Source organism: the organism of the source record quoted next, unplaced genomic scaffold (assembly GCF_019419815.1).
Source record: "Pyrus x bretschneideri cultivar Hongxiangsu unplaced genomic scaffold, Pyrus_bretschneideri_v1 Contig94, whole genome shotgun sequence".
Lineage (NCBI taxonomy): Eukaryota > Viridiplantae > Streptophyta > Magnoliopsida > Rosales > Rosaceae > Pyrus > Pyrus x bretschneideri.
The window spans coordinates 136,499-162,673 of NW_025999836.1; the positions used below are offsets into that span (position 1 = coordinate 136,499).

The 26,175-nt window shown below is 37.0% G+C and overlaps 1 protein-coding gene across 1 annotated transcript; it reads left to right on the forward strand.

Moving 5' to 3' along the window:
• The first annotated feature begins 4,474 nt into the window (after positions 1–4,474).
• On the forward strand, positions 4,475–10,416 carry LOC103926550 (putative disease resistance protein RGA3). Its single transcript, XM_048576946.1, has 5 exons — positions 4,475–5,714; positions 6,155–8,792; positions 9,474–9,564; positions 9,697–9,970; positions 10,098–10,416. The coding sequence occupies exons 1-2, from the start codon at positions 4,575–4,577 to the stop codon at positions 7,592–7,594; spliced, it is 2,580 nt and encodes an 859-aa protein (XP_048432903.1). The 5' UTR covers positions 4,475–4,574; the 3' UTR covers positions 7,595–8,792; positions 9,474–9,564; positions 9,697–9,970; positions 10,098–10,416.
• Positions 10,417–26,175: the final 15,759 nt, after the last annotated feature.

Below are 26,175 nucleotides of genomic sequence, written 5' to 3' on the forward strand. Positions count from 1 at the left end.
TTCGTAAATTTTGTCACTGCAGTTGATTTAGGGTTATTCATATATGGTGCACCAGTTCCATAATTTTATAAAAATGGAAGCTCGATTAATTAATAAGTTTTTATAATCATTCTTAGCATATTTAATTGCGTGTGATTCTGTAATTTAAATTTATTGGAATGGATGGGGTTATAAAATGGAAATTGTTTGCACGTCAAGGCACAGTTTGTTAAGGTTTTGTTTAGTTATGGGCCAATATTCGAAGGAAAGTTAATGGAGTGTGGTACAAGCTGCTGTTGTTGTTCCCTTGTTTGTGTTAAATATATGAAATCTGAGTCATATGCATTCGAACAGACCAAGGCGTTTCGCTTCTTTCTTTGTTTGTTTTATATTCCTTTTGGGTGAGGGGATGAGGGTCGTAGGTTGTAAATGGTGTTGATTAGTATTGGACTTGGAATATGGATTAAAAACATATTGATTGTGGGGAAGTGGATTAAAAAGTTAGTCTAAAATTTACCATGATAAATCAATTTTCTTTTGTTGTCCATATACAACATAAAATCAGTAATTGAACGATGCAACAAAGCAAAAGAGGAGCACTACCAATTTGGGAATCCAACTTCTGAGGTTAAGGTATTCTTCAGGGAAACTGCATCAGCTTCAGACTTAAGTTATCAATAAAACTGCATCAGCTTTAGACGACGTCCTGCAGTAGTTTTATTGATAACTGCATTATTGATAACTTATCTTCAAAACATTGTTAACTATTACACATTTGAAAAATGGTTTTATATTAAGAGAAATGGTTTTATATTGAATATGTTAATGTTATTGCGTTTGAATTGGATATGTGTTATTGTGCTTTATTGATTGGAATTTGGATATATGCTGAATTGTGGTTGTGATATATTAATGTGCATTGTTATTTTATTTGTTAGGATGGACGGGTCTAGTAGCCAATGTAGTACACATATGGTCTCGGTATTAGGAAAACGAAAACAAACCCAACCTAGTGGTACCCTTCAACTAGGCACTCCCTCACCTCAAGATTATTTGCATAATGATTATTATGAAGATTGTTGGGATGATAATCCGGAAGTGGAGGAGGATATTGCATTAGAACAAATAGAAGAAGAGGGGGAAGAAGGGGAAGAGGAAGTAGAAGAAGTAGAAGAAGTAGTGAGACAATGGGATAGTCCTCCTCGGAAAAAAAGGCAATAGGAGAAAGGGTCCAAGTCCAGCGTGGAACGATGCTAAGAGGGTAACGATCACCGATAATAATGGGGAGAGATTGTTCATGGCCGAATGCAAGCATTGCAAACTCTTAGTACTAGCACACCCTAGAACTCATGGGACAGCGGGAATTCTTAAGCATTTGAGGAAATACCCGGGTTCTAATCTCTTTGAGAATGTGGATCCGAACCAACCTACATTGACACAAGCGAGGATGGGAGGTCCGGTTGTCACTTACACTTTCAATAAAAAAAGACTTGATAGGAGACGTGTGAGGTGGATTATAATAGCGGAGATGCCTTTTAGGGTGGTTGATCAAGAGGACTTTCGAGCTTTTATTCATGACTTGAATCCAAAGTACAAACTTCCTAATAGGCATAAGGTGGCGGTGGCGGTTTTGGAGTTGTATTTTGAAGAGAAGGAAAAAATAAAAAGTGTGATGGAGGGATTGAGAGTGAGTATCACAACCGATACTTGGACCTCGATTCAAATGATAAACTACATGGTCATCGCGGCCCATTTTTTGGACACTAATTGGGGATTGCATAAGAGGATCCTAAACTTTGTCCAAGTTACTTCTCACAAGGGTGATGATATTGGAAGATGCCTAGAGGTTTGCTTGAATGATTGGGGCATAGACAAGGTGTTTAGCATTACCGTTGACAATGCTAGTGCAAATAACACCGCTATTGCATACATGAAAAGAAGAGTCAAGTCAATTGGTACTCTTTTACTTGACGGGGCTCACTTGCACATGAGGTGTGCTTGTCACATCCTCAATTTGATAGTTAAGGATGGAATGGCGGAGCTTCGCAGGGAGATTGATGCCATAAGAAATTGTGTGAAGTTTATACACTCATCCTCGGCAAGGTTGGAGTCTTTTAGGGAATATTGTGTCTTGTTGAGATTTGATAGGATGTCAAGTATCCCTTTTGATGTTGTCACAAGGTGGAATGCCACGTATCAAATGCTTAGTAGTGCTTTCAAGTTTAAAGAAGTGTTCTCTAAGATGGCCTTTGAGTGTGATTCTTTTATTGCTTACTTCAAAGAGGAGGTCTCGAAAAAGGTTGATAGGGTGACAACAAAGGCCAAGCGGGTGGGTCCTCCGGAGGTGGATGATTGGGAAAGGTCGGTGAGTTTTGCTCACTTTCTCAAAAAAATTTATGATGCCACATTGACATTGAGTGCAACCTTCACTCCAACATCACACTTAATACTTAGCACGGTGATTGCCTTGCAAGTGGAGATAGAAGAACAAATTTTAAACGCCTCTAATGCCACTTTGCAAAGTGTGGCTACCTCAATGAAGCTCAAGTTTGACAAATATTGGGGTGACATTGAAAAGGTGAATCCTATTCTCTTTGTGGCCCAATCACTCGACCCGAGGTACAAATTTGATATGTTGGAGACAAATCTAGAAGAGCTCGGCTATGGATGTGACAAAATAAGGGAGGAGAAAGTAAGGGTTAAAGGCTATGTAACCGAGTTGTATAATGCATATAAGGAAGGAGTAGTCCTTAGTGGTAGTAGTGGTAGTAGTACTAGTAGTAGTGCTACCTCAAATGTGGAGCAAAGATCAAGTGTTGTACTAGATGATGGGGCGGGGGGGGGGGGGTGTGATGGTAGATATTGATGTTGCTTCAAGGATGACAAAGAAGATCCAAAGAAAGAGAGCGGAGGCATAACAAAATGAGATAGCCAATGAAGTGGATATGTACTTCAATGATCCACATCAAAGCCTAACATATGAGGGTTTCAATCTTTTGGATTGGTGGAAAGGAAATTGTGGTCAATATCCAACTCTTAGTAAAGTTGCTAAGGATGTATTGACCCTTCCTAGTAGCACCATTGCTAGTGAGAATGCCTTTAGTCTTGGTGGGAGAGTTGTTGATCCTTTTAGAGCTTCCTTAACACCTAAAACGGTTGAGGCTTTAGTGTGTACTAGTGATTGGCTTAGAGGAAAAGAATTTTGTTTCTACAAGGAGCCTACACTTGACGAATTATACTTCTACGAGGAGCTTGAACGCTTAGAAAAAAGTAAGCAAACAATTTAATTTCCTCTTTTATTTTCTTAGTATTTATTATCTATTACTATTAGACTATAATTCAGTCTAAATGATTTGTGGTTTATTGTTTTAGGCATGGCTAATTTGGGAGGTGAGGAGAATACAACATAAGAAAATGAAATGCCACCTCCACCTCCACCTCCACGACCATCTCAAGTTGAGGTTCAACGTCAAAATCAAATTAATCAATCACTACCTCCACGACCACCCATTTTAAGGAGAAGGGCTCAACCATCAATATCAAGGGGAAGGGCTCAACCAAGGGGAAGAGTACATGTACCAACAAGAAGGGAGCAACCACAAGCATCAACAAGATCAAAGGGCCGAAGGGGCCGAAGAGGCCAACAATCTTCATAAACTTTAAGCTTTGCTTTTTGGCTTTTGGTTTGTAACTTAATTATTTTGAAACTTTGGCTCATAACTAATTTTTTTGCTTTTGAGTTTGTTACTTTATTTATTTTAAAACTTTGGCTTGTAACTAATTTTTTTTGCTTTTGGATTTGTTACTTAATTATTTTTATTGCATGCATGTCATGTGTAGTAGAAATTGAATAGATAGATCACATATGCTATTAGTAGAAATTAAATAGGCAGATCACTAGGTATTGTGCACAGATTGCAGATTGGCAGATTGCACAGATTCAGATTGCAGACTGCACATAGCCCAAATTTTCAATATAAAAGGTTGAATTTTAGCCCAAAAGCATAATATGTTAAATTTAGTCGAAAAGCTCAAAACCATTTCAGGATTCCTGATTTATCCTGAAATCCCGAAACTATTTCGAGATTCCCAAAAATTGGGATTCCCGAAAATTTGGTTTATGATCGGTATTGAATTTGGAATTCCCAAAAATTTCAGTTTAGGAATCCGGACAAGGGTTTCGGTATGGGATCCTATACCAAACCATCCCTAATGTTAATAATTTACCCTTTTTAATAGAAACAAACGGAAGACTTAAATAAACGGTTCGGACCGGAACAGTTGATATGAAATAGACCTCGTAAGACGTGCGCAACAAAATAATGTAAAAAAAGTGGTCCAGCTGTTGGTCTATATAAACAAATATTGCTTCTCGGCGATGTGCTTCCCTAAACTAATAAATTAATAATACATAAATGCAATAACAATTACCGACAGCTGGTTGCGACTTTTGAGGGAAGCCACGAAAGAGAATTATCTATAGTTCTGTCACGACTCATCAGGTCAGGAGCAAGACTTTGTGCCTTAAATCTTCTTGTTGGTTTCTCAACGGATTACTCATCGTGTTCTTTGCCTTGGGTAATACAGAAGGAAAGATGGACGGACTTCTTACTTTTGGTGCCAAGGAAATACTGAAGAAGGTGGCTTCACTTGCCGCTCAAGAATTCAGTCTTCTCTCGGGATTCGAAGAAGAAGTCACAAGGCTGCGTGATTCATTGTACATCACTGAAGCTATGTTACGAGATGCCGAACAATCACAAGTTGGGAGCGAAGCGGTGGAACTTTGGGTGAAGAAGCTTGAAGACATAGCTCATGATGCAGATGATGTGTTGGATGAATACGAATATGAAGTTCTCCGGCGCAAGGTGGAACTGCGAAACCAAATGAAGAAAAAGGTACTGAACTTCCTCTCACACCACAATCCCATTGCATTTCGTCACCAAATGGCACATAAGATTAAGAAGATGAACGCATCTTTGGAGGATTTGAATAAGATGGCAGCTGGTATTGGACTAGTTGCTAGGTCCGCAGATCCAACGTCCTTTCGTGATACTGGATTACTTGACAGTAGGGAGACCGTTTCTTGCTTTGTTCAAGATGAAATGTTCATAGTGGGAAGGGACGAAGTTGCATCAGAGATAGTTACAACCTTGATCAACTCAAGCAATACACAAGAGATTGGTTCTCTTTCGGTTATGGCCATTGTGGGAATGGGAGGCCTGGGAAAAACAACATTGGCTAAAAAAGTTTATCATGATTCCGAGATAAGCAGACACTTCAATAAAAAAATATGGATATGTGTATCTACCAATTTTGAAGTCAAGGCGGTTTTAAGTATGATTTTGGAACATCTTAAACCAAAAAAGACAGGCATGCAAGGTAAGGATGCAATACTAAAAAATCTTCAAGAAGATTTGAATGGGAAAAGATATTTGCTTGTACTGGATGATGTCTGGAATGAAGATTCCCATCAATGGACGGATTTTATGAGTTGTTTGTTAAGTGTTAAGGATACTCAAGGAAGCAAAATCCTTATCACTACCAGGAGTATTACTGTTGCTTCAATTGTGCAAACATTTCCTCGGTGCGATTTGGAAAAACTATCAGATGATGAATGTTGGCTCATATTAAAGGATAAAGCATTTCTAGATGATAGTGCTCCTTTAACTGAAGATCAAGAGAGAATGGCAAGGGAGATCGCCAAAAAATGTGCAGGTGTTCCATTAGTGGCAAAGGTAAGTTATATTATCAATTTGCTCAAGTTTTCAAATGTTTTTTTATGGTTATTATATATTGTTCCAACCCGCGAGTTTCTCAGCCTAGGTTATTTTAAAATGTTACTATTCATTATCATCTTCTTCTTTCCTTTGATCGCTGCTGCGTTCTCTACCCAATAAGGCATAGAAGATCATACGGCTGCAGTTCAAATTTTTCCAAAAAAACTCAGCTAGGCCTTGCCCGCCTAGTGCCTCTGAATGAGTTATTCAATTTTTCTAACAATTAGGTCCATTGGCGATAGCCTAAAAATGGTTGGGGTCAGATATGGCCAAATATAACAAAATGACTGTACCTCTATAAGTTTTGATATTTCTTAAGTTATATTGTTATTACTTCTTCAATTTAATAGCCCATTATTGTGTAATAAAAATTTGAAATCATGATCGTCTATCTATAGGTTTTAGGAAATATGATGCGATGCAAAAAGAGTGATGGATGGCAATCGATTCTAAACAACAGAATGTGGGATTTAGAAGAAGGAGATGATAGAATTTTATCGGTTTTGAAGTTGAGTTTTGATGAATTGAAAATTCCATCTTTAAAACGGTGTTTTGCATATTGCTCAATGTTCACCAAAGATTTCAAAATTGAAAAGGATGATTTGATCCAAGTATGGATGGCTCATGGGTTACTTCAGTGCCCTTCTCCCAACCAAAGTAATCTAGAGATGGAGGATATTGGAAATGAATATTTTAATATTCTCTTGGAGAACTCTTTTTTTCAAGATGTTACAGTGGATATGTATACTGCTACTACTATTACTCATTGCAAGATGCACGATCTTGTGCATGATCTTGCAGAATATGTATCAAAATCAAAGAGCAAAGAATCCAATGAGTTTCGACATGTGGCGCAGATTTCTACCTCAATATTACAAGGCATATCAAAAGGAGGTGTACATAAATTGCGCTCAATTTTTTGGAATGGTGAAGTTCATGGTGACATCTTATCAAGATTTAAAGGCTTACGTGTGTTAAAATTATGCGAGGCTTTTATCAAGGAGTTACCAATTTCAATTGGGGAGTTGAAACACTTGAGGTATCTAGATGTTTCAGGAACAAGGATGAGGACGCTTCCCCAATGTATTGGCAAGCTTTATAATCTACAGACATTGAGGATGTTCAGACTCAAAGTTAAGTTCCCAAAGGAGCTGCTTAAATTGATCAGTCTGAGACATTTTTATTTTGATCGAGATGATGAGATATATCCAGTTGGGGTTGGGCAATTGACTAATCTCCGATCATTATCTTTTTTCATTGTGGGTAAGGAGAGAGGTCGTGGAATAGAGGAGCTGGCTGGCTTAAAGCAATTGAAAGGCCGATTATCCATTCATAATCTCGAGCTTGTGAGAGATGGAGAAGAGGCAAAGAAGGCAAAATTAGTGGACAAGACAGGCATACGCAGATTAGTCTTTGAATGGGACAGGTCACGGATCAATATTAACGACCTCGATGTACTAGAAGGCCTTCAACCACCGAACACAAAACTGGAATTTTTAGAGATTCGCAACTTTATGGGTGATAAATTTGCATCGTGGATGATGGGAAGTCCCTTTCCTTCGTTAAAAAGATTAGCTATCATCGGTGCCAACAATCTAATTGAATGGATGGAAGCACCAGAAAACATTGTGCTCTTTCCATGCCTCGAGGAGCTGCGTCTGCACAATTGCAATCAATTGAGAAGTGCTCCTAGTCATTTTCCATCTCTTAAAAGGTTAGTCATATATTCTATGGCTAGCGGCATGCCAATATCCAATATAAGTAGCAACCTGACCACTCTGACCTCTTTGGAAATAAAGAATATAAGGGACTTGATTATCTGCCAGAAGGGATGTTAAAAAACAACAAGAATCTTGCATATTTGAAGATTTACAATTGTTGGGACTTGAGTTCTGTTACCATGGATGATGTATTTGGGTGTTGCACTTCTCTTAAGTCCGTGATTATTTTTGACTGTCATAAACTTAGGTGTCTGCTGGATGGGTTGCAAACTCTTGTTTCTCTTGAGATGTTGTATGTGCGGGGTTGCAGTAGTCTAGAGCTCGTTCCAGATATGCACACTCTGACTTCTCTCTGTGAATTATCCATTGATGGCTGTCCTCAGTTATCCAGTCTACCTAATGGACTTGAACACTGCACTTCTCTTCAAATGTTGAAAATAAGGGACTGCTCCAAAATAACATCCATTCCAATCACACAGGGCCTTGCTTCTCTCTGTATATTAGATATTCACAATTGCCCTGAATTATCAAGCTTGCCGAGTGGGTTAGAACATTGTACCTCTCTTCAGGACTTGACTATATCTTCTTGCAAAAAGCTAACGTCCACTGGGGTTCACAGCCTCCCACCCTCCCTCCACTCTCTGGCGATATATGATTGCACAAGTCTAGAGTCCATTCTAACTTTACAGGGCTGCCGGTCCCTCCGAAAATTAGAAATTAGGTGGTTGTGATGGAGGGACAAGCCAACTGGTAACTGAGCTGGAATACTGTACCTCTCTTCATTCACTGTCTATCAGAGGTTGTGAAAGTCTGGCCCATTTTCCAGATGGGCTACAACTGTCTTCTTCTCTTGAGATACTCAGTATAAACAGGTGCCCAAATCTAGAAACTATTCCAAGTTTAGGAAACCTCACCTGCTTGAAGAAATTCGAAATTGGTGGATTTTGGAAGGAGCTCGATTCATTCCCTCCTTTTCAGGTTCTGCCACAACTTGAAAGGTTAAGCTTGTGCGGTTGGCGTAAGCTCAAGTCTCTGCCTGAACAAGTTCAACACTTTACTTCTCTAGCACATTTGGATATATTCGAGTTTGAAGGAATGGAGGCTCTTCCAGAGTGGTTGGGGAACCTTGAATCTCTTGAGTCCCTACATATATGGGAGTGCAGGAATCTGATGTATCTACCTACGGTTAAAGCCATGAAATGCCTCACCAAAATAGAACACATAACATTTTCTGATTGTCCTCTTCTAAAAGAGAGGTGCAACAAGAACAACGGGCCAGAATGGCCCAAAATTTCACATATTCCAGAGATTGAAGGTATTTCTCTCTCTTTTTTTCTTTCCGGTTCATGTATCAAGTACTCATCATGTATTCTTTTTTTCTTTCCTACTTCTCATTAAACTGAATTAGTTGCTATGTTGTATGTATGTTTTTGTTTCGTTTTCCCTAGACTACGATTTAATGTACATGATATGAATTTTGTTGAATATAAGTCTCGCATCGGGGAATTAAAAAAAATAAAATACTATATAAGTGTATGGTTTCACTTGTAATAACACAAGGGCTTTGCAATAAAACTCAACACCTAGCAATAGGTGGGATTTTTTAAGACAACAACAAATGGTTAAGTTGAAACAATATTCATTTGGTAATGAGTGGGTAAGTGGCCCGTTTCTCTAAATATCTAACAAATTTCAATCCTACAAATTTGTGACAAGATATGTTTACATCATGATACGCATCTGGTTACCTACCCTAGTCCAATCATGTCTTCTCATCTCTTTTAATTGTTTCTCTCCTTTCCCCACTTCAGTTATCAGTGAATAGTTGAAATAAGGATATGATTTATGTTATGAGTTGGAAAAAGTAAAAAGAAGATTTATCTCAGAGTTTTGAAGTGTTCTTCGTATTCATACGAGCATTTCAAGGTACCATTTTTTATAGTCAATTAGTTAAAATTATGCTCAAGTTTCTGACGTATTATGTTTAAATCTGTAGTTGACGGGATCCGACTTCAGAATCTTCCAATTATCTCCAAATGAGTACTGATTGTTACATTATTCAACTCAAGTCAGTCCCTCTTCTAAAGGTACCCTCTTTTTCTTCCAAACCTTTTAACACCAAATGAGTACCGAGCTTTTTTATAGCTATCACTTTTTCTTTCCTCTGGCATTAACATTTGACACCAAAGTTGTTATTTTTGATTGGTTCCTTGCGATAGGTACTGTTGTCAGGACGGTTGTAGCTATGTTCGCGAACGCTATTTTCATTCTAATTATAAGTAGCAGCATTTCCCCAATTGCTTAAACTTGCGTTGAACCAGATTCAGGGTAAGCTTCTTCCCCAAACGCATGCAGTCTTGATTCTGGGCAGGAAGTGAGCAAGGAGAAGTCTCAGATTTTCATTTGGGAAGGATACATTCTATTGCGGCTGTTTTAAGGGACTCCGATGGACTCGGAATTTTCTAATTTATTTGGTCTCTCCCCATTTTTTAGGTAAACTCTGTTCCTGCTATATCAATTTTTTAGGTAAACATTGGTATTCTTCTTATATTAGTTCTATCACCGACTAAATTCGGGCTAAGCTATTGAGCTGAAACTTGTCGCCTTTTATCTATGGCAGCCTGGCAGGGACACTGCAGTTGATATGAAGATGTCATTGCCAGTTTGTTTTGGTTTATGCAGTTGTTTCTTGTTACTGTCTAGAAAGAGAATTTCACTTCACCAAGGCATGCAGCAATGTTTCTAAAACTGTAATTTCATTAGCTAAACTTTCTTCAAATATAAGTTCAACGCTGGATGGAACAAATTATGTACTTCAAAAGAAAGCTCCCCGGTATTGTATTACAAATTAGACCAGCCACCTTTGCTTGGATGCAGTGTGCTGTTTCAGCGGAAACATATGTTGGAAAATTTAATATTATTCTTGTTATTATATCAAATTTATTAATTGAAAAGAAATTAGAAATGGAGCATTTTGGTAGAAAGATGTGTTTATTCAAATGAAAAATTGCAACTTTTGACTCTTTATGAATAGTCACGTGTTTTCCAAAGAGGTATCTCACATTCTATAGATAGGGAAACTTCCTATAGTCATTAAATAACTTTTTATCATACGTAGAATCATACATAGAGTGCACTAAATATTAGAGAGTCCCATTGAGTCTATATGAGATAGTTTTTAATACAATAGTTGTTTATGGAGCCTTGTGGTTTGAAGTGCTACTATTACAAGAACGTGGTCATTGTATCACAGGATAATATTACATCTCATAGTCTGGTTTAAAAAGGGACCTCCCATTCTCTTAGCCTATTCTGATGTAGATTGGGCATGTTGCACTTTTGACAAGAGATCCACTGGTGGATTCTATGTATTTATGGGACCTAATTTATTAGTTGGAGTGCTAAGAAACAGCCAACAATGGCTCGTTCTTCCACTAAGCCTGAGTATCACGCAATGCAGCAGAGGTCACTTGGATTTGCAAAGTATAAAGATTTTGGCTTTCCTCTATGTCACAGACCTACCATTTGTTGTGACAATATTTTGGCATCTCTCTTGTCTCAAATCATGTATTTCATGCTAGAATCAAGCATGTAGAAGTTGATTACCATTATATTAGAGACGTGGTTCTTGCAAATCTGGTTCAGATGCAATATGCTGCAGTCAAGATCAAGTTGCATATTTACTAAAGTCCTTGTCCAAAACAGGTTTCTGTTTCTTCAATCCAAGTTGCATATTTACTAAAGTCCAAGTCAAGATCAAGTCGCATATTTACTAAAGTGCAAGTCAAGATCAATATGCTGCAGTCAAGATCAAGTTGCATATTTACTAAAGCTCTTGGAACCTTCAGTTGTTCCAAGTTTAGCTTGAGGGGGGTGTAAAGATGAAGATGCCAAGTCATGACAAGTTTGTTATTTCCTATTCTAGTCAGCAAATCAGTTTATTACAACTGTATGTAATTAGATAAAAGTTGTTAGAGATTCTTAGAAATTCTTTTGTACATAGAATAGTGCTATATATATACACACACACACAATACTGCAAGTGTAATAATTAATCAATGAAGAGGAATATTGTTACAGAAAAGTAAAGCTTTCAATTTCAATAAAAATAAATCCAACAATTTCATATTCTATAGCGCACAAAAATTAGCAGAAAAATGTTCCACAACAGAAACCTCATTAAGTTTTATATCCGTATTTTCGGCAGCTGTCTAACTATTGTATCGATAGGGTAAGGAGGACCTAAGGTCACATTCATCTACTACCGACTTATATTGAGATGCACCATACATGAACCATCGTTAAAACATAGAACAGAGGCCAATGAAGATTCCAGAACCGGGCAGCTGCTTATTTTGCCACAAACAGGCTGACTTTACCAATTTATCATTTGTTTCAATTCTATTTCATTGAAAGATTAATCATTTTCACAATAATATTTTAGAGTGCCGATAACAGCAGTCTTACTGTACATATTCATTTGAGCAAGACATCTTACAATGTCATGACTCATGACGCCCCTATTTTTAGTTTGTTGTTTTCACTTTTGTGCCTGAGATTCAATATCATAAAAGCATGTCGGGGACAAGAAATGATGAAGGGTGAATCTTGAAAAAGAAAACAATCTAAAATAGTTTTTTTGTATTTGGTTTTAAGTTTCCCTTCATTCACTCTTATTCATCCCTCATTTCCTCCGTGTATTTTCCCTGTATCACTAATACAAAAAATTGAAATTCAAAAACCGAATTGGTTATTAAATAGGATCTTAATAACTGAGATTGTTTTTTTTCATTCATGTCCAACAATTCTAAACTTGCCGTCTAATTGTTATTTCATGGAATAACTGACATTGGCCCAAACAACTTGGCATCATATATGATACAGTGCATGGGTAACAAATATATTAGGTTTTAGTGACTTCTCATCTCTCAAAACCTTTGTGACCTTCTCTTTTAATTGAATTGCCTAGTAACTATCCTGCTCTTAAATATTTAGTATATCAATGCTTTGTAATTTCCCTATTTAAATGGCTCCATATGTATCCTTAAAGTAGTCAATCTAGTGAATTATAATCAATTTAAGAAGAGAGTGATTTTCTCCTCCTTAAAATCAAGTGTGAGACTTGGTCATGTTGAATGATTCCACGATTAGCGAAGTGAGTAATTCCGTTGCCCCTAGTTTAGTGATTCTCAAGTTACTTCCCCCTCCCTTTTCGAGACCATTGTCTTTTCTGCGTCAATGTAAGTTTGTCACTATGTAAAAATATGACAACAGCATAAAACATCCTTAGGAAAAAGAAAACTCATCCCGACAGCTCATGTAAGTTTATCACTATAATTTAATAGTGTTCATCTTTATTTACAAGTGAAAGGTCTTAGATTTGATTCTTATATTATAATTAAAATAAAATAATGCAACATCGATGTATTTGAGGTTTTGATTTCGTTGTTTCTTGCCGGCTTGATGATGCGAAAGAAAGACATTCACAATTTGATTCTGAAATTTTCAGGGCACTTTCCTTGGTGTTCTTTAATATGATTCCAGAAGGTTTGGTGGGCCTTGAAAAAGAATATATATACACAAATATTGCTTCTGAGCGGTGTGATTCTCTAAACTGATAATACATGAAAGGAAAGACAAATTTTAACAGTTGGTTTTGCAGTAAGCCACGAAAGTCATATATCTGTAGTTATTCCAAAGTTTCAAATTTAGACGGCATTGATATAATTTTATAATAAGTAAGCTATCAGTAGCCGTTGATGCATCATGCATGTAGTATTTATTTGCTAATTAATATCTAATCAAACATAAGAGACGATATAATTATTTTATTTGCAATGGCGTCAGCCATTTATACCTTTAATGTAAGTTGTTAGTCTATAAATGCATAATAACCCGCACGACTAAGGCGAGAAGCAATACATTGTGCCCTTGATCATTGTGCTGTTTGTCTTGAGTAGTCCAGAAATATGGACGGATTTCTTACTTTTGGTGTCAAGGAAATACTGAAGAAAGTGGCTTCACTTGCAGCTCAAGAATTCAGTTTTCTCTGGGGATTCGAAAAAGAACACACTAGGCTGCGTGATTCATTGTCCATCATGCAAGCTATGTTACGAGATGCCGAACAATCACAAGTTTGGAGCGAGGCCGTGGAACTTTGGGTGAAGACGCTTGAAGACATAGCTCATGATGCTGACGACGTGTTGGATGTATACGGATATGAAGTTCTGCGGCGTGAGGTGGAACTGAGAAACCAAATGAAGAAAAAGATGCTCAACTTCGTTTCACACCAAAATCCCATTGCTTTCCGTTTCAAAACGGTACATAAATTAAGAACATCAACGCATCTTTGGATAATTTGAATAAGATGGCAGCTAGTACTGGACTAGTTGCTCGATCCACTTTAATTGTAGATCCAACGTCCTCTCGTGATATTGGATTACTTAACGGGTAGGGAGACCGTTTCTTGCTTTGTTCAAGATGAAATTTTCATAGTGGGAAGGGGCGTAGTTGCATCAGAGATAGTTACAACCTTGATCAACTCAATCAATACCCAAGAGAGTGTTCTTTCGGTTATGGTCATTGTGGGAAAGGGAGGCTTAGGAAAAACAACATTGGCTAAGACAATTTATCATGATTCCAAGATAGATACACACTTCAATACAAAATTATGGATATGTGTATCTACCAATTTTGATGTCAAGACAATTTAAGCATGATCCGTTGGAGATATGTCAACAATCTATGATAAACTTATATATGCTAATAAATAATAAATGCGAATAAATATTGAATAGAGTATGAGCAACAAAATAATATTAAACAAAAAAATTGAAGATCGAAGCTTGCGTACAACAATGTCCTTGAAATAGAAATTTCGTTCTTACTCAGTGCTTGCAGTTCTATGGACGTCTGCTTCATCAAGATTCAACGATCTAAGTTAGGAATTCCAGCACCGGAAAAATTGACTTCTAGCGAATTTCTGTGTGGTTCTCTCATAAAGGATGTTTATGATTGTAGAAGAAGAATGTTGATTTTCTGTGTTCTAAATGCCATGCAAATGGATGTTTATCTAGTAGATGGATGCATGTTCGCAACAGGTATGAGAATGAGATGTGTCTGTTGGGAGACATCTTCTCTAGATGGGTGCTTTGCTCTGCATTCTTTCTGAACTCTTCAGACTTCATCTGAAAGGATGAGTTTGTTGGTAAATAAATAAATAAATTCGAAATTAATTAAAAATAATTAATTCAATCTGAAAATAATTAATTAAATAATTTAATTAGTAGAGCACGAGCCCCAAGGCCCATCTTTTGACAATTAATTATAACCCAAGGGTGAGCCTAATTTTATTCTCCAAGATGTATCACTCCAATCACTTTATATAAGGGACAAAGTCTTATAAAGTGAGGAAACCTTGTGGTGGTGAGTAATGTGGGACAATGAAATTCTGCTCAAAATTTCCAACATGATCTTGGAATAGCTTGAACAGAAAAAGACTGGGATGCAGGGTAATGATGCAATACTCAGAAATCTGCAAGAGGATTTGAAAGGGAAAAGGTATTTACTTGTACTTGATGATGTTTGGAATAAAGATTCTCGTAAATGGAATGATTTGATGAGTTGTTTGTTGAGTGTTAAAGATACTGAAGGAAGCAACATCCTTATCACTACCCCAGGCAGTAGTGTTGCATCAATTGTGAAACACTTCGTAGGCGCGATCTGGGAAAATTTTCAAATGATGAATGTTGGCTCATATTAAAAGATAAAGCATTTCTAGATGGGAGTGCTCCTTTGACTTAAGATGAAGAGAGAATGACATGGGAGATCGCCAGAAAATGTGCAGGTGTTCCATTAGTTGCAAAGGTGCGTCATGGTATCAATTTGTGCAAGTTTTCACATGCTTTCTTATGATTTTTAATTCTTTTTGTTGAGAACGAGGCGTAGGGTTATTTTGGTAATGACATTGGGAGAGACAAAATTATGTGTAGAATGCTATTGTACGACATATTTTGAAATCACAATAGCAAGACATTAGGATCACGAATATAATGAATTGAATCAATATAAAATAAAGATGAACTATAGTATATTGAATTTATTTGTAGAATACGGAAAACATGGCTCTTCCGGATGACAAAGGAATCAACATGTGCATAAAAATGTCTTCTACTCTCTCCAAACTATATGTTATTGCTATGAAAATGGTTTAGCACATAATAGAGCGACTATTGTGAGAGTATGGACAATCTTTATATGGTTGCTAGGATATCTCTCAATTAAGCCTATTATCAAATGAAAAACACCATAATCACAATTATAGGGTCCATAAAATTACTTTGATAATCAAGTCACCTAAAAATAAGTTACTCGAGAATCAAATGATTGATTGACAAGTCATTGATACTAATAATTATGTTTACATTCTCTACTTAAGTGTCAATGAACTTGTAATAGAATCCGTCAAATATAACTAGAATAATAGTGATCACTGAGTCTACAAAATTTTGTAACCAAACCCTTGTAAAAACTATCATTGTTAATCTGAATGCAGAACTATAGAAAACAAGATGCATATCCAACTACACCTTCACTCTATACTCACATACACTCAAAATAGTAGTACATGACGCCGACAACATTATGGCACCAAGGATAGTGTTGAATTATACTAATCCGTCAAAACAAAAGTAGTTCACAAAAGAACTCAACAACGTTGGTAACAACAAATCCAACTTTTCTATTAATTTACAATATGATAAAAGAACAAGTAAAATACCACATACTGTTTACAAAATCAAAACCTCTTATTAAAACTTAGGGTAAATATCAGTTTACTACCCTCAAGTTTCATGGTTTTCGACATTTGGTACATGAAGTTTTTTTCATCCCAGAGTCATACCTAAAGTGTTAATTTTGGGACAGTCTCATACATCTATTAGTTAAACTGTTAACTCTATCGTTCACTGAAGATGTGGCGCCTATGTAGACAATGATTGGACGCCACATGTCATTAAGTGGTCAACGTGGAAATTAAAAATTAAAAAAAAAATTATTTAAAGAAAAGTTATAAAAAAATAAATAAATAAATAAATAAAAAGCAAAACCCATACCGTCTTCCCCAAATCCCCCTTGGCCTACCTTCCCACCCACACCTAAATCTTCCTGTCGCCCAGGCCGTCTAAGATGTCGCCAAAAATCCTATCTAATTTCGGCTTCCTCTCTTATTCTGCCAAAATCCCTCGTCTGAGTGTTAAGATAAGGTGTAGATTCTTTCATCTTCTTTCAACCTGCCATATGCAACTGAGAATTGCAACCCACTAGTTCCCCCTATTCACATCACCGTCCGTAAACATCCAATCAACCGAACCCACCTTTCATCGCCGACTCCTCTCCCCCATTTCCCTCTTCTCCTCCATTCATCTGCTTCTAACGCAAACATTCTCCCAATATATTTGTTAGCTCTAATTCTCCAAAACCCTAAATCAAAATCAAAATCCAAATTTTTTGAATTTGATTCATACAATTAGGTCCATTTGCACAGAGAAGAAAGAGAGGATGAGAAATGTGTGGATAAAGGCGGTGACTTCAAATTGGGGAATGACTTGAAAAGAAGCTCAAGGTTTTCCCCAAATCCCATCTGCCCACCCTCCTAACCACACCCAGATTTTCCCATTGACCAGTGTTCCCCCCAAACCAAACCTTCCTTTACCACCCTACTCTTGCGGTCGCAGATGATGGAGAGGGTCGGGACTCCATCTCTCTCTCTCTCTTTTTCTCTCTCTCCCTGAACCTTCATCTTCTTCTTCTTCAAGTTCTTCATCCTAGCTAGAAGGAACGGTCGATGAGGAAGATCTGGGTGTGGGTGGGTTTTTTAATTTAGTTTGGTTTTTTTTTTTTTTTATAAATATTTAGTTAAATATTTTTTTGAATTTTTAATTTCCACGTGGACCCCTTAATGACACATGGCGTTCACAATCCACCCCCCTCAGGGGCCTGACATCCTCGTCGGCACACTCACACCACATGATAGAGTGGCATTAATACCAAATTATCACTTCCTAGTCTAGACCCCCACCACATCCTGGGCTCGACTCTATTGTAGGGTGATATGTCCGTTTTGGGGCCGACCACGCCCTCAGAGTTTTGTTTTTGGGAACTCACATGAGAACTGCTTAGTAGTCACCCATCATGGGATTGCTCTCGCACAAACTCGCTTAACTTCGGAGTTTCGATGGAACCTGAAGCCAATGAGCTTCCAAGAGGTCTCGTACTAAGTAGAGATAGGAATATACATATAAGGCTTACAGGATCCTCACACCTGGGTGATGTGGAATCTTACAATCCACCCCCCTTAGGGGCCCAACGTCCTCGTCGACACACTTCCGGCCAGGGATTGGCTCTGATACCAAATTGTCACATTCTGGCCTGGGCCCCCACCACATCTCGGGCTTGAGTCCACTGTAGCACAATATTGTCCGCTTTGGGCCCCGTCCACGCCCTTACAGTTTTGTTTCTGGGAACTCGTACGAGAACTTCCTAGTGGGTCACCCATCCTAGGAATGTTCTCGCTCAAACTCACTTAACTTCGGAGTTCTAACGGAATCCAAAGCCAGTGAGTTCCCAAAAGGCCTCGTGCTATATGGAGGTGGGCATGTACATATAAGGCACATTACCCCCTCTCTGTTGGTCAATGTCGGATGTCACAATCCACCATGGGATTGCTCTCGCGCAAACTCACTTAACTTCGAAGTTTCGATGGAACCCGAAGCCAGTGAGCTCCCAAAAGGCCTCGTGCTAGGTAGAGATGAGAATATACATATAAGGCTTACAAGATCTTCACCCCTGGGCAATGTGGGACCTTATAATCCACCCCCCTTAGGGGCCCGATGTCCTCGTCAGCACACTTCTGATAGGAGCATATTTATGCTACTTTGTTAGTTTAATTCCTTGCATTTACTTAGTTAGTTCTTAGTTATTTTAGTATTTTAAGCTATTTTCATATGTTTATAGGTCCAATTGACAAAAGTGGCAAGAAAGTGCATTTTGGTGCAGTTTTGGGCTTGGAATGGATAACATATGCTTGGAGCAAGATAGATTGATGAAATTGAAGTCAAGAAAGGCTAAGAATCTGCTAAGGAGATGGAAGAAATTAATTCAAGACTTGGAAGAAAAGGAATCAATTACAAAGAAGGAAACATGAGTCAAACTTCCTTATTTTGACTTAGTCAATCCTAATTTTTTCCTACTAGGTTCCAGCTGTCAAAGGGGGTTTCTGATTGATTTGGGACACTTAAATATAAGTTCTAGAAGCCTTAATCCTAGCCAAAGAGGGATGTCGCACCTCCTTACCCTTTCTCCTTACCTTGCCGTGCAAGGCATGGTTTTTCTTTCCCTTTCCTTGCAGCAAAACACCTTTCCCTTTCTCCCTAGGTGCTGCCGCACCTTTTCCTTCCTTTTTCTCTTAGGATTCTGACTTGTTACCTTTTTTCCTTGAGGATTTGGAGCCCAATTCTTTCCCAAAACATTTAATTAATACCTTGCCCTTTCTTCCATTATTTTTACACACTTTGCCGCACACATAAAAAGGGATATACACAATTCAGCCATCATTCTTCCCTTCCACAATCACACAGCCGCACCATTCATCCACCTATTCTTCAACCAAAAACTGTACCACCTATTTACCACACACCAAAACCCAATTTCACACCCATTCACCCTTGTGCCGCAGCAAAGAAGAAGGAGAGAAGAACCATGGACATTTTGGCCATTCAAGTTGGGTTGTTGGAGCGTTTCTAGGTGTAATCTATCTTAGTTTTCAATGTTTAATTTATATTTTCTATGTTTTTTTGTGAACATGAGAGGCTAAACTTGTTTTAGCTAGAGGAAACTTTGAAACCATGATTATATTTGCAATATGAATTGATTAACTCTAGTTGTGATTTCATAAATTTTGAATGCAATTTGCTTAACTGTTGGATGAAGAACTTATTCTTGTATATTGATTAAGGGTGCACACTTAGTTTGCATGCATAAATTTGATGCTAGAATGTAAGGGAGTTTCACATAATCGTTATGAACTTATATTTATAAGTAGTGAAGGTTGTTGGTCACGATCATGTTAAGTTAAATTCCTGGCATGAGTATCATGATGTCATAGTTACGAATGCCTTGTCAATGCTTATGGTTTTCACAAAGCTTAATGATCTCTGATTGTATCCCTATTATGCTTTTCATGTAGGGAACTTTTGAAGAATACTTTGGGTTGACGATGCGTATCCCATCCAATTCAATGACTTAAGGAAAATCTGAGGGTTAATTAGTGATGTTACGGTTAATCTGGGGTGTTGAGGTTCATGGTTTATTGAAAAAGCAACTGGAAATCGATTTGTATGCAAGTGTGTCATGTGTGGAGAAGGATCCTCTAGCTAGCTTATCACCCATAGTTTTCCCCAAATTCATCCAAAGTTGATTGAGTCTTTAATTTTGTTTGTTTTACTTTAAATTCGTCAAAACCACTCCCCCCCCCCTTTTAATATTTCGTGTTTTACTTAGTTAGCACCTGTTTTAGTTTGTTTCCTTTAGTGTTTTGAGTCAAAGTTAAGTTAGAATTCGTCCAAAATCATTCTTAGTTTCTGTTTTGAGTCTATTTGATTGTTTTGTACTGTTTTGAATATTTTTAAGTTGTTTTGAGTCATATAAGTCTAGTTAAGAGTCTTAGAGTCTAGTTTTATGTTTTTAAGTTTAGTTTTATGTTTTAAAGTCAGTTTTAAGTAGATTAGCAATCCCTCATAATCCCCGACCTAGAACGATCCCTACTTGCATCTTTACTACAATTGTCGACAAGAGGGTTTAATTTGAGCGCTATTATTTATCACATCAACTTTCGGCCAGGGATTAGCTCTGATACCAAATTGTCACATCCTAGCCTAGGCCCCCACCACATCCCAGGCTCGACTCCGCTGTAGCACGATATTGTCCGTTTTGGGCCCCGACCATGCCCTTACAGTTTTGTTTCTAGGAACTTACACAAGAAGTTCCTAGTGGGTCACCTATCCTAGGAATGCTCTCACTCGAAATCGCTTAACTTCAGAGTTCTGACGAAATCCAAAGCCAGTGAGTTCCCAAAATGTCCTCGTGCTATATGGAGGTGGGCATGTACATATAAGGCACATCACCCCTCTGTTGGTTGATGTGGGATGTCACAATCCACCCCCTTAGGGACTTGACGTTTTCGTCGGCACACTCGCACCACACGGCATAGTGGTTCTGATACCAAATTGTCACATCTCGGCCCGGGCCTCCACCAAATCTTGGGCTCGACTCTACCGTAGCACGATATTATCCGCTTTGGGCCCCGACTACGCCCTCATGGTTTTGTTTCTAGAAACTTACACGAGAACTTCCAAGTAGGCCATCCATCATGGGATTGCTCTCGCGCGAACTTGCTTAACTTCGGAGTTTCGATGGAAATCTAAGCCAGTGAGCTCCCAAAAGGCCTTGTGCTAGGTAAAGATGAGAATATACATATAAGGCTTACAGGATCCTCATCCCTGGGTGATGTGGGATATTACAATCTACCCCCCTTAGGAGCCTGACGTCCTCGTCGGCACACTTCCGGATAGTGATTGGCTCTGATACCAAATTGTCACATCCCTGCCCGAGCCCCCACCACATCCCGAGCTCGACTCCACTGTAGCATGATATTGTCCACTTTGGGCCCTAACCACGCCCTTACAATTTTGTTTGTGGGAACTCACACGAGAACTTCCTACTAGGTCACCCATCCTAGGAATGCTCTCGCCCGAACTTGCTTAACTTCGGAGTTCCAACGGAATCCAAAGTCAATGAGTTCCCAAAAGGCCTCGTGCTATATGGAGGTGGGCATGTACATATAAGGCACATCACCCCCTCTCCGTTGGTCGATGTGGGTTGTCACACTCTAACTCCCACTGATTAAAGAGACAAAAATATGTAGATACATTATTACTCCCACTGATTAAAAGAGTAAAAAAAAAAAAAAACTTTATCAATGTCTACAAAATGAATCAGATACCTTTCAAATACTTTCATATACATAAAATTTGTGAGCACAACATCTTTATCCCAGATATCTATAGCGAGGTGATTCTTGTGACTGAAAAACTCTACAAGATCATTTGGTCAGTTTTGTTCATCTAACATTTGACAAAAACATAAAACTTTAACTTATTGTTTTCCGATTGCATCCAGAGCATATAGTTCCAGAATCATCATTGAATAGAAATTGATTATATTACATTTGCATAGCTAAAACATAAAACACAAGGGCATTCATACATTGCTTCAATAGTTTTGAGCAGATGAAGTATATAATCTTGTTAATTCCATGTTTCACTATACATTGATTTATAGTTGGACTGAATAAAAAAAACTTTTGAGCAGATTAATTAACCATCAATAACATATAAATCACAAGTTCAATTTCTTGAACAACACTTTTGAGCCGAATGTACTCATTAATCATTCTTGAATATGAATTGAGTCGTATTGTATTTATCAATTCAATATTGATAAATAATGATAGCGTTTCAAAATAAAAGTTCTTGCAAGATTAGTTGCATATAATAAATAAAGTATAACGAAATATGGTCATTTACGTTTTATCTTCCTAAAATATGATAATTAAACGGATGCAAAATTTTTGAGTGTGAAGCCCATAAATAAGCGTTGCCAAAATGTTCAATAATCTCGAACATTTATATGTATATGTGTAGATTTTTATATATATATATATATATATATATATATTAGCATAAATAAGCATTGGATTCGGTTGATTAAATCTCAAGGTTTAGTAAAAAACTCACTCTCTGTAATAGCTCAAATTAGGTCTGCATGCTCTCTTTCACAAACCTCTTAAATCTATCTGCACTCTTTCCTTTCCTCCTCTGCTCTGTTAACACTCAACACTTTCTCAATTCTCTCGAATTGTCTTTGCACTCTTTACTCTCCTCCTCCTCCCTCCATCAACGGACTCAATACATCAGCCGTCAAGCCATAGACCACCACACCTCTATGACTCATCCATATTCCAAATCCAGACTTCCACAGTTCCACCTCCATCTCCCACCGCAACCTCCAATCCAAGCTTCTTTGATCTAAACAGTACCAAGATTCACGAAATTATTGTACCTTCATTTGGATTTGGATACTGAAATTGTGAATTAGGGTTTTGAACTTTCAATTTGGGGATTGAGAATTAAAATTAGGACTTCTGTTTTGACAATCATGTAATTTCAATTATTGCTAGATGTCTTTGTATTTGGTTTCAATTTTTTTACTTATGAATTTTGATTGAGGACTTTCTTCAATCTCTGTATTGTTTTCTCTTTGATTTTTTAGGGATTGTCTACAAAATTGTGATTTGGGGATGCATTCATTCGATCTTTTTAAATTAGGTTAGTATATGCTGACTATATTCATTCCTGATCCTGTGCTGAAACAACTTCAGGAATCCCGAAATTAGAGAATACCCACAGATCAGTTAAGTTTCAAGTTTTGGAATCCCATCTCGAAAAGGATCGTTTTGGGATTTGGGGTTTGGGTTTTGGTTCGGGATCCCACCGAACCAACCCTTGCTACAACAACTTGTTGGAAAAGTTGATAATTTGTTTCTTTTAATTGCAGGATCTTTTTGGTTTTTTAAATCTTTGTGTTTTGTTGTATGGCAAAAAAAAAAAAAAACTAAAAAAAAGAAAATCATGATTGCGTTCTCTAGTACTTCTCTCCTTATCAAAGAGAAGCTGCCGACAGTAAGTGGGGAAAGTAGGATAGCCAACTGTTCTCTAACAGTTTTGTTAACAGGGAGTTGTTCTTTTTCAATAAAACAGATATTTGCAGAGAAGAAAGTTGGTTTGTGAAGAGAAGGTGATGGGGTTATTATTTTGGTTGTGCTGATAGCAACCTAAACATACACAGAAAAATTAAACCCTATCGGAGCGAGGAAGAATAGTGAATCGATGAGAGTGAAGATCCGACTTCATGCGAAAATCTACACAGGTCCAAAATTCACAACCGGAAGATGAGATTACAGGCGATGCAGGACGTAGGAGAATCCTTCTGCAGATCTTTGAGTTCCTTCAAGATCCGCTATTGCAGTTGATAAATCAACACCCACAGATGAAAATCCATAACCAAAAGGCATGCGACACAACTAAAAGCTTACAAACCTAACGCAGCTCAATTCTCTCCCTCAGAAGAAGAGATCGTACTCGTGCCTGATAGGTCGCGACGAATCGTATTCGATTGAAGCGGAAACGGAAACAGAAGAAGAAGGGAAATGCGATTCGGCTTCCTTCGGCGGTTCTAATGTTCATGAGAAATTACAATCATGTTATCGAATTCTACAACTGTCCTCCTGCGGTTCGGCTTTTTTTGGGCGTATTTCTTTGTATTTTTAATTTTTAAATGCTAAATAAAAGTTGAGAGAGTTAATTTTTGGAAGTTTTAACGAAAAGTCCATAATACTATTTACTTTAACGAAAAATCATATTTTTACACTAAAAAGTCAAATATAGTACTATTCATTTTACCCTTTATTTCGTCCTTATCGTTAAAACTCAAAGTTTTCAAGTCTTTTTCATTAGTTTTTCTTTAATTTTTGAGAATTTTAATAAAAATGACTTAAACTAAGTTTATTTTAAGAAAATTTTTAATTGAACCCATATATCTTTTTTCTGTACTCAACTTAAACTTTAGATGTGAATTGTCTCTTTTACCCTATTGAATAATTTCCATCAAGTATAAGATAAAATTAACAATAAAACTAAAATTTATTAATAAACCTACACCCAATAATCAAATTATTCCATCACGCAATCTTTATTATACGTTGTCCAAAGCTCTAAGAGCTCTGAGAAAAACGAGTTCTTTTTATCAATGGATGGTGGTTTGAAGTTTTAAATCCTCCAATTAAGGCATGATCGATTTATACAAGTATTTTTTTGCTTGATTTCAGTTTATTTTTAAGTATAGGAAGAAGAACTCAGTGACTCTGGAGTTTCTTATATTTATGTGCCTATTCGTATGTTCCTCTGAATTACATATTTTACTTTTAAACTAAATTCTTTTGAGGCGTTAGAGAAACTCCTTGGTCCTATCTTGATTAGCTTGTGCAAAACATTAATCTGCCTTGAATTTTGGTGGTTGCTTTCAAGGAAGTAAAGTTCAATCTTGGAGCTTGACAAAAGAAGAATTCCAATAGATGCCAAAAGCCTTGGATCTAACTCCAAAACAAAGAACATTGATGAATCTAAAAAAACTATGACTACCTCAAAATAATGGGAAGTAGAGGCCAGCAAGATGACTGACGTTTTTCAAGACCCTTCTCAAATGCAAGTTGAGCAACACAGCCAACTAGAAAGGAAATGACAGAAATCAAGGCCGGAAAGCCAAGCAATGGCCAGGTTACATAAACAGTAAACAGAAGAGCCATGACCTTGAATCCTGTTGTGAGGAAAGCAGATGTCAAGTATCCTCCTGTGCCAATGATAAGACCCCATCTCTTTGGACTGGATTGCAGATATGGCCTTTGCTCTCTATCAGTTACAAGCAGGAATGTTGCAAGACCTATTAAAATATGAAAGCAGGCATATGGAAGCACAGGACTTTATGCTTATGCAAATAAAACTATTGGAACATGTATATCAAGAAAACAAGATATTGAAGTGTTAAGTATATGGATATTCATAAACAAGTAGAAACTTCACCAAATTATTCAACTTGTCCACAAAAGTCGAACTCTAGAAAGCTTTCATTCCCTTGAACAAGTAAAAACTTCACCAAATTATTCAACTTGTCCACAAAAGTCAAACTCTATAAAGCTTTCATTCCCATTAACAAGTAAAAACTTCACCGGATTATAAATTGGGTTTGTTAGGGTAGTTTAGGTAGCAAATTTGGATTTAAAGAGATATTAGCTCTTTAATTAAAAATAACTAGCATATGGGCAAACACAAAGTGTGTGAAAATTTTCTTTTATTTTATTTTTTTGAAATAGGAGAGAGGAAGAGAGTGATAGAGAATGTGGGAGTGAGAAGCTTTTTTTTTTTTTTTTTTTTAATTTATGTTATTAGAGATATGTTAGGATTACATGTAGATGAGGTTTTGATAAAAAACAGCAAAATTTGGTTGTGTGAAATTACATTTCTGCCTCATATTTTTTATTCAAGTTCTGTTTTAATTAGAGGGTTAAATTGGTAATTTTCTGGGGTTTTGGTCGACAATGAGTGCTTTATTAATTAGTAGATATATGGGTGTAGAAAGAGATTAGATGAGCTCAAATAAAATTTTCTTTGTTTTAATAAAAAATCATGTTGTAACCTTATTTAATGAAAATACTTAAATTTTAATGAAAAACTCTTAAATTTTAATAAAAAAAGACAAAAGAACTTAAATTTTAATGAAAAATATATAATTTTAATACTAAAAAAAAACTAATGCTCGAACCTGCGCGTCCTCACACAAACTGTTTATGAAACTTACTACACTGCTTATGAAACTTAACTATACTAAACTTTCTACACTGCTTATGAAACTTAACGTTATTGTATTATTTATGAAACTTAAAAGTACTACACTGTTTATGAAATTTAATGGTAGATGAAGATTAATTATATATGTGTAAAAACAATAGAAAATTCCTTATTTTACTT